Source organism: Serinus canaria, chromosome 2, assembly GCF_022539315.1.
Source record: "Serinus canaria isolate serCan28SL12 chromosome 2, serCan2020, whole genome shotgun sequence".
Classification (NCBI taxonomy): Eukaryota; Metazoa; Chordata; class Aves; order Passeriformes; family Fringillidae; genus Serinus; species Serinus canaria.
Genome location: NC_066315.1, coordinates 77998074 through 78007481, shown reverse-complemented (window position 1 = coordinate 78007481; position 9408 = coordinate 77998074). Strand labels below are relative to the sequence as shown.

The 9408-nt window shown below is 42.2% G+C and overlaps 1 protein-coding gene across 1 annotated transcript in view; it reads right to left on the bottom strand.

Annotated features, from left to right (window-relative positions):
• ANKH (ANKH inorganic pyrophosphate transport regulator) overlaps nucleotides 1–9408 on the bottom strand; it is a 106239-nt gene continuing 96831 nt past the window's right edge. Inside the window, exon 12 of the mRNA XM_050970567.1 lies at nucleotides 1–8520. Coding sequence (XP_050826524.1) covers nucleotides 8404–8520 — 117 coding nt within the window. The 3' untranslated portion in view covers nucleotides 1–8403. The remainder of the gene's footprint in view (nucleotides 8521–9408) is intronic.

Below are 9408 nucleotides of genomic sequence, written 5' to 3'. Positions count from 1 at the left end.
AGATTGGAGAACCCTCTCTGTGCTTGTAGAATCATGTTACAAATGGTGCAGTCTGACCTTGCACGATGTGGCCAAAGCTATCTTTGCTCAGAAACTGCATCAGAACTGAGACTTCCTGGGAGTTACCCAGGGAGCTGCACAGTCTGGTTCTCCTCCATGATGACTTCTGCTGGGAAGACAAACAGTTCTCAGCTGCTGCTCTGTACTTTAGGTTCTGCTCAATGTTTGTAGTTTCCTTCTAGACTGACCTTGTGGCTGGCCCTGCTCAAGTGTGCAAAGTTGGAGAGAGTGGGCTGGGTGGCTCTGGCTTCTCCACTGCAAAAGGTGCAGTGAAGTTCGCTCTCTGTTGGCCTCCTAGCACTACAAAGTTGGTGTTTCTCCAGTAACTGGGATCTGCTAAGATGCCCAGTAACCTCTAAGTGCCAGAGAAGCTTTCACTAAAGATGATAAATGAAGGGCTTCTTGCTCTCTTTGCCCTCCAGTATGGTCCTTGCAGGGTAACACAGAGCAGGGTGCTTGCAAAAGACATTTCAGCTCATTCATTTGCAGCCATCTGTCCGTCTGTCCACATGCACACACTCAAGTCCTGTGCACCCACATGTGCTCCTCCTCAGGCACTCTCAGAAGCTTTCTGTCCCATGTAGGGGAAACAAGTCTTTCTCAAAGGGAATGCTGCTAAGCTGTGCTGCCCAAACCCCATGAAATGCATTTCAGCCATTCCACCAGAGAGAGTCAAGTCCACTTTTGATTTCTGTGGCCTGTGGTGGTAAAATGCCCTGCCAAACAGCACAAGCAGCACAGGGGGCTTTGACTCTACTTGCAATCCCAACTTCAAGTCTCTTATCACAAACCTTCCATAGGTGTTTGGCTTCACAAAACTAAAGTAGAGGCAATAACACCACAAAATAACCTAAATTATCTAAAATAAGGGAGCAGACAGAGCAGTGTTCTGAAAGATCAAAACCTGACATGATTTGAGCTTGATTGCCTCTGTGATAGTGGGGTCTGTTTCTGACATTTGAAACACAGGTTAAGCCTTGCATCCTGTGCATTTGCTTTTTAAAAATATACAAAGATATTGCAAATAATTTTATTAAACCAAGTGAAAAACTTTATGATGGTAATAAGCAAGGAAATGTCATCTACAAAAATAGGTATCTTTACCTTTTTTCAAGATTTTGCTTTTGCAGTTTGTGGTGCCTGCAAACTTGGTGGATAAAATCAGTTGATCTAAGTAACCAGTTAATTTATTGCCTGCAACCTTCCAATTGTTTCTTTATAGCTTAGGAGGGATTTTTGTTCATCCTAATAGGCACAAAAGCAGAGTTACATTTGCTTTGGAGGGCAAACTACAAAATTGAGCAATGAACATTAGTTCCAGGCTCTGCTGTTTTCTGCATGTGCACATACACCTTACTTGCCACCCAGGCAGTAGTCTCCTTAAAAGTTAATGAAATTAATTTTTTTTTTTCAGTTCTGCAATTTTTTTCTTTGCATTTCTGTTGTGGGTTTTTTAATGCATTATGGATGAAGCTGCTGTTCCAGTTTTTACATCCATTCCTAAGAGGGGATTTATATGCTCTCATGTGCAGATAGGCCAAGCCATTCTATTACATAAATGTAAGTATTTACTTTGCATTACCTTGATTACAAAGGGGAGTAATGGGAAAGGGTAGCTTTTTTTAAAATGCTGAATGATGCACATGAAGAGAGGTGGGAGGAGCAGGTAATAAGTGCAATTGCTTGCTGTTTCCAGGCAGTTTTGCTTAGAGAGTTAATGAGAGAAGTGCAGTACAGTACTCAAATACTTTATCTGCAGACACAATGGCTTATTTTTGCTTTGCTCTCCTTGTGGGCTCCCAGAGGGTGGGAGGGTACTGTAAAGCTGGCTCTGCAATACCAAAGTTTTGTCATCAGTAAAGGAATCTGTGCAGCTCAACATTTTTGCTCACATATCTACATTGTAGGCCCCTATAAGGCACTGTCTCTCAATCCTGACCTGAAAGCCTAAAAAAAGGCAAGCAATCTTAAGTTCTTTAAGATGAAGGGACCTCTCTAGGTTCCTGGTTGAATCAGAGAACAATTTAGGTTGTAATGGGATTGCAGGCAGTTTTCTTGCTAAGTCCGCCTCCATTCAAAGCAGGGCCACCTTTGATACTGGACCAGGCTGCTCATGTCCAGATGAATTTTAAACCTAATTGATTACCCCTGTTAATCAGACTTTTCAATTCATTATACATTTAGTTGTGAAATATACAAAACCTGCATGTCTCAAACTATTCTGTGCTGCTCTGGGGATGCACTGCTAACTTTGCTGGAATAGTCTGGGTAAAGGTTTTCACTAGAAAGTCACAAGGTGGCTGGAGTTAGGAAATTAATTTGAATTAACTCATTTAATTCTTGATTTTAGATAAAGATTTCCCACAATTCCTTCTACTTCTTGACTCTCCCTTCCAGCTTAGCAAATGTGAAGTAAAAAACAGTCCATCAAAGAAGAGTTTTGTTGTAAGCTACTTTTTAATCACAGCATTAGTTGACATTCAGTCAGCATGACGATTACATTTTTCTTCTCAAAATGCCAACAGACAAAATAAGCCTAGCAGGAACCTTCAGAAAAAAATGAGGAAATATCTGAAGACACTGGAATTGGAATGACAGAAAATAATGAGGTAAAACTAATAAATTGATTTGAGCAGTGACAAGGTCTGGTAAAACTAAAGGAAAGTTTCCCCATGGGGTTACAGACAAAAGAGCACCTAGAAATATACTGCCATCCTTCTGTTTTACTGAGATGGATTGGATGTCACAGTTATGAAATGCAGAGACTGAAGCTCATTCTCTAACCCTACAATTAATTTGCAGGAGCTGCAGCCAAAATGCCCTTCTGTGCAAGTCTGTGCTCCAAGCCGAGCCTAAAGCTCCATCTCTCTGCCCCCGTACTTTGTCTTTGGCCTTTTTGTTCAGAAGGTGCCAATAACTGAGAGGTCTGGCAGTGGTTTTGCTGAGGATTGCATCTATGCACTGACAATTGAACTTGGCTCTCCTAAGCAAATCCACACAAGCTGCCTGAGCCTGAGCTTGGAGCCAGGGCTACCCTGCATCCCATGCCCTCCTGCTGCTCTGCAGGGCTGCTGCAGCTTGCCACCACGCTTGGAGCCAGTTTGCTGCTGAGCTGACAATTCTGCCTTGTTTCATGATGCTGCCAGGCTGCTATACAGTGTGTTGCAGGGCACAGAACAAATTCAGAGCTCCTCTTCCTACCTGGGACTCTACCACAATCCCCACAGCCTGTTCTGCACTGCAACTCCTCCACAGGACCTTACTCCCTTTGAAATAGATGGTTTGCTGTACTCAGTAGAAAGCCAAACATGAAGAATGCAAGGGAATCCTATAATTTTATGGTTAAGCTGCTATTTGGGATGTGCCAATTTGCTACCAAAATTATGAAAATTTTCTCATGTTTAATTAATACTTAGGTGATATTTCCCCAATGCAGCCCTGTCAGTTGCTCAGAAACTGGAAGACTGGAAGTAGTGCCTCCTTCCTGCACATTATAAAACCTGCATGCTGGTTTATTGCTGCTTGAATCATCTTCAAAGGTGTTTCACACTCCTGTCTCTGAAGGCTCCTCTACTGGGAAACCAACACACTCAGAAATGGTGTTACACAGACACTGCTCCTCATCCTCAGTCCCTCTCCAGGGCAGCTGAAAGGGAAATGGTGTTTTCTGCCCTTTGATTCCCTCCTCTCCACACCATGCTGCTGTCTTTAGGAGGGATATGCAATATCTGTAAAATTTTCAACATTTCCTCTTTATCTCCCATTCCAGCTCACTAATCTAAATAATGTTTTAGCTTAACGGTATAAGGTCTGCTGTCTCATTTATTATTTTGTGTAGCTTAAATTGCAATTTTTAAAAATGGCTTAGTATTAGTCCCACATTGAGATCATGTTTAGACTTCAACCCTCGTTCTAAGGGAAGATTCAAAGGTCATCACAAACTTGCCTGCGCAGCGCTCTCCTATACACACCCATACACAAATTCCAAGGCTTTCCAAGGGTTACTGCCACTGTCCCCAGGAAACAGCCAGCTGCACTCCAGCCTCTGCCGAGACCATGCCTCAGCCACATGAGAGGCAGAGCCCATCCTGCCGCCCGGCCGTGCCCTGCAGTGTCCTGCACCTCTCCAGCAGCGGGGCTGGCATGCCGGAGGTGCGGGATGCTCCGCTCCCCTCGCCACCCTGCAGCCCAGCACAAAGCCATGCCCGACGCCTCTGGCTGCCCGAGACTGAAAGCATCCTTTCTGCCTTCTTTCTAAGCACGCGGCGCCATCCCATAAAAGAAGGCGCTCCTGCCTTCAAAAGGTTTCTGTTCGTGGGCCGTGGCCTGCCCTGAATCAGCTGCATTCATCAGCCAAGCCTCCGTCTGGGGCTGCTTCTCGCTGGCTGCAGATTCGGTGGAACACCGGGCAGGAGCCAGATATAAATCTCCTGCTCAAAGGGAATATTTAGTAGCAAAATGAGTAGAAAACAAAAAGACTTCTCTGTTACTTACCCAATCCTCTCACTTAGGGCGGCTCTATCTAAACAAGCAGGGATCTGAGCCCTCCCGTGTGGAACGGCTGTGCCCGGGGGATGGGGAGCGCGATGTCCCACGCCTGGGAACGCTGCTGCACCCAAAAGGCTTCGGGCACCGGCCGAGAGATGCAGAGCTTTGTCCATCGAGTCCTGAGCTCGGTCAGCCTGAGAGCCTGCTTAGGGCAGGGAGGGGGAAAAAACTGCAATGTTTTCTCTTAATTCTGAAAAAGGAAAGCCCAAGACACATGAACACAATTTTATGTACTTATTAAAAGCTGAGGAACATCGATCCACAGCTTATCGGTGTGCTGCCCTTATTTCCCTCTGTGTGAGCTCTCTGCAATAGAAGATGTAAGGTGCAGATCGACTTTTTTTTCTCTTTTTATTGTAACTTCGATTGTGTAATGCAGTCTGGAAAGGCCAAAGTCTCCACATGAATTCACTGAGATGACGGTGCTCCAGCTCTCTGACACAAAAACAGGATGGGTTTCTATTGCAAAATAATTACCACAGAGATAGATAACCATTTCATAAGCAACAGCACAAGAGAGACACAGCTAAGCCACTGCACTAGAACTCAAGGAAGTACTTTTGGAAAGAAAGAAGCGCAGCACAGGGCATGTGCCAGCATCTACCTGACAGAGACGCTATCAATGGTGCTCTGACTGGGGCTTTGGACACAGAGGATGTCTGCCCAGTGCCAACCTGTAGCCCATCACAGTGGCTGCTTCACCAGCCCAGCTCAATTTGCCACTAACAGGCAGCAGGAGGTTTCAGCAGGTTGCTGAAGCTCCTGCCAACAGTCCCAGAAGCAGCCCCAATGTCTGCAAGGGACAGAGGAAGAAATCCCTCCTTGCTGAGCACCCTGCCTGCCCACCAGCGGGACCAGCACGAGGGGCCGGCTGGGACCCACTCCCTGCAGAAATGTCATCCCATTGTGTTCTCCAGCAGAGAAATGTAAAAAAATACACGGCCTGCAGGAAGCAGAAAGAGATGCAATGCACATGTCCTTATGTCACTGCTTCAGTTCTTGCCCAAATCTCACCACTCATGTGCTCATTCAGTACCTTGCAAAGTAAAGGACTAGTAAGTATTACACACACAATTGAAAATTTATCTTTTACAGTGCCATTAGTTTAGCTCTGTATGACCAAGAATTAATTTTTTAAAAATTGTTTATCTTTTCTCTAAAGTACAAGCCTCAGTGTTATCCTTTGTTTTCAGATTCTTACTTTTCGGTGCAATCTTTACCTTGAAACCTACACTGGTAAGGCTCAAAATTCTTCAAAAGTACTGTTGTCTGAATTTTAGTCATGTACCAAAAGAAATCCACACATTACACAAAATATTTTCCTGCTTCATCTCTACAGTTCCTGAAAAACTGCATCTTGTGGACTTGGAGACAAATGTACTGGAGAAACCAAAACTACATGAATAGAGGAGACCTCAAATGGCCGCTGTGATCTGTGGCTGTCTATATACACATTATTTACACATGACTGTTTGAGAACCTGTATTCATGAATGTGTACAGTTTGCATCCTGCACACATTAATTTGTCTGAGGGTTTTTTAAAAAGAATTTGCTTTACTCTATTGTCAGAAAGCATTTAGCCTGTGGTGACACAGCAAACATGGTTACTGGTTTTATTCTTACCCTCTTAGTGCCACTTCTCATTAACCGTAAACTGATTTAGCAAATCTGTCAGTTAACACAGTAATTTCTAATTTTTTTCTTATTGTATTTGCATATGTAACAAATTGGTACAAATCTTTCCAATAAAATGTAAAGTTCATTGATACAATGCCTTTCGTGATGGCCATAACTGGTTACTAGTCAACTCAGTAGTTTTGTAGAGACATTTTTAGCTGTACTTGGAAAAATAGGAAACGTATTGTAGTTTAAAATAAATGTACATAATATACAATATATATATATATTTATACACATGGGTATGTCTACATACACATATACTGATAAAACATTTAAAGTAATGTTTAATTTTGATCAGTTCTTTGACTGCTGGGACTACCTGGCAAATAAATCTAGAAACAGAATTTGTCCACAATTAAATAATAATTTCCACAACTTAGAAAAATATACTTTTACTAAATAAGGTTTAAATTAATTGATTTATGGATATAGGATGGAGGATCATGGTTTCCAGACTCTGACGTGATTAAATCTGAAAGGACCCAAGCTACTACAGACCAGTAACAAGCGCTGCCCCGCAGCCAAACACAGAAGAGCACAGAAACACAAACTGCTGCCACAGCAGCACTGGTGACACCCAAAACCTCCCTGCTTCCCTCACCTCTTACACAGCCTTCATTTCCACCCAACCTGAGCCTCCCATCCGACCTCACGCTGTTATTTAAGGCGCACTCCAGCCACAAGCACAGCTCCGCAGGGCTGATGTGGGTGGCTCCTTGCTCCCACACAGCCTTGAGAGCCAACAGATCATCAAAGCCCCTGATTTTCAGCCTGGAGGACCATCAGTACTTGAGCTTCACCACATGGATTTTGATCTACTGCATAGGTAAATACATTATAGCAAAACATACATTTCTCTGTGTGTGTGCATGTGTATAGGAGTATATAAACACATGCACACACACGTGAGTACGTGTACATCTCTATATAAAAAATTTCATGGAACTATGTCTAGTAATGTTATCCAGCATGGCATCCTGCATACGTTATCTGATCTTATTCTTTTTTAATATAGAGGCACCAGAAATAATTATAGAGAACAAAACAACCTTTAAAAATTAAAGTTAGGTCAGTGGACAAGAACTTTGGTAAAGCTTGTCAATATTTATTTTTGTTTTATTCAAATACAGTCAAAGTCTATCAGTTGCCATCACCCTCTTCACAAGAGGAAAGTGCATGTTTTTTTCTTAAAAAAATTATTTGCAAGGTGGAACTTAATGATTCAAGAAAATTCTGAATTAAATGTTTATATTTTTCAAAAGATTATTATCTTTCTGATGGAATGAAAGCTAAATAGAGTTCTTGTCCTGTGTGTATTTTATTTATCAAATGCATATATATATAAATATATATATATATATATATATATATATATATATATATATATATGTCTCAGTTCATGTACCTGTGTGTGCATATACACATCCACACACTTTCAACATGAGAGAGGAACCTGTTTTTCTCCACTTTTTTTTGGGGAGACTCCCACATTCCTCCCTGTCTTGTACCCTGTGCAGTATAAGCTCTAGTGATGAGGCCAAACGAAAAGATATAGTTCACCATAGTATATTAGTTTATGTAGCAAAGTCATTTTCAAGCAAGTAAAATAAAGCTCTGTATTCCAAACTTCTTTTCCATTTCTGATAAAGAAAAGGAAGGAAAAGGAGAGAGGGGAGGGAGTGGGGTTATGGCAGTAGCATTGAGCCAGTGGCACGTGGCGGTGTGCGTGTGCGAGCGTGCCAGCGCAGGTCCGCACACACACAGGCGCACAGGAGCAGGGCTTTGGTTGACAAATGCAGATTGTCCAGAGAAGGTGGATGCATAAGTAAGGAAGACTCTACAGTGATGCAATTGTATCTTTTACGCTTGCATGGAGTGAGAAAAAAAAAAATTCAATTGGAAAAAAAAAAAAACAAAAAAGAAGCAAAGACCTCTTTTTAGGTCCCTCATCAGTGAGAGCATACTCAGTATGCTAGAGAATTTATCTGAAACCTTTTAAATCAAGGCCTCTTTATTACAAAAATAAAAACGAACAAACAAAAAAGTATGAGAGACGACAAGGTGCTGAAGCGTCACTCCAATCGTCCCTGCAGAGAACAATTGCATCCCATTTATTATTCATTCTCTTCTCTCATTTCTACGATGTCTGTCATTTCCTCTGTGTGAGGCATGTCGGTCATTGCAGAGTCTTCACCTTCTGCAGCTGTCTCATTCTCATTCCTCTTCTTTTTCTAGATTGAAACAAGCATGCAGAAACCTATCAGTAAATTGTGCATGAACACACTCCCATCAGCTTTGGACACTGGGAGAAGTGAGGTGAGAGCATGGTTTGCTAGGGTATGTTATTAAAACCTAGAATATTTGTGTCATGTTTGTGGCTTGCCACTAATGACTTGGCTTAACTTAGAAGATTTCTGTAGTCTTTCTGAAACTCAGTTTTCTCATTTTAACATAAATGCAATCAAGCATTTCTTATGCTAAGCGACATCCAAAACAGGCTTCAGCAAGACTGGAGGGAAGAGAGCATCTGGAATCTTTTACATCACAGACTTCTTATTTAAAAAAAGGAAGGAAAACAAAATGTGAGAGAAGAAAAGCTTCTCTAGGGAGGGAGGCGAGGTGGCAACCTAATTTCTCAAATGTCAAACTTCAGGAATTTTACAAGATGTGAGCATTCCGGCTTTTCTTAGTGTTGCTGATCCACTGTGATCTCTTGCCTCAACAAAGCAAAATTAGAATATTTTTGGCCAGCAGGAGCAGGAGGTCATTCAAGAGTCCTATGATTCATCCAGGATGTCCTGGATTAGGAAAGCTAAGAAGAGTTCAGGCCCCTAAAAAACAAGTTGAAGCATCTGTTCCTTATTACCCATTTCTCAGCAGGCTGACTAGTTTTCCTGAAAACAATTGTACAGCTGACAAAATATTCCCACAGGTATTATTGATTCAGCTGAGATGGGTGTATCAGAGTTTGAAACTTCCAGAGGTGTCTAAATAACATTTGATCGGCAGCTCTCCAACTGCAGGTCAGAATAACCTGCTGTAATAGAGCTACTGGTTGGCTCTGCCACTGTCACACTGAATAAAGAATAAATTAGGCTGGCACAGTTATTACTTCTACT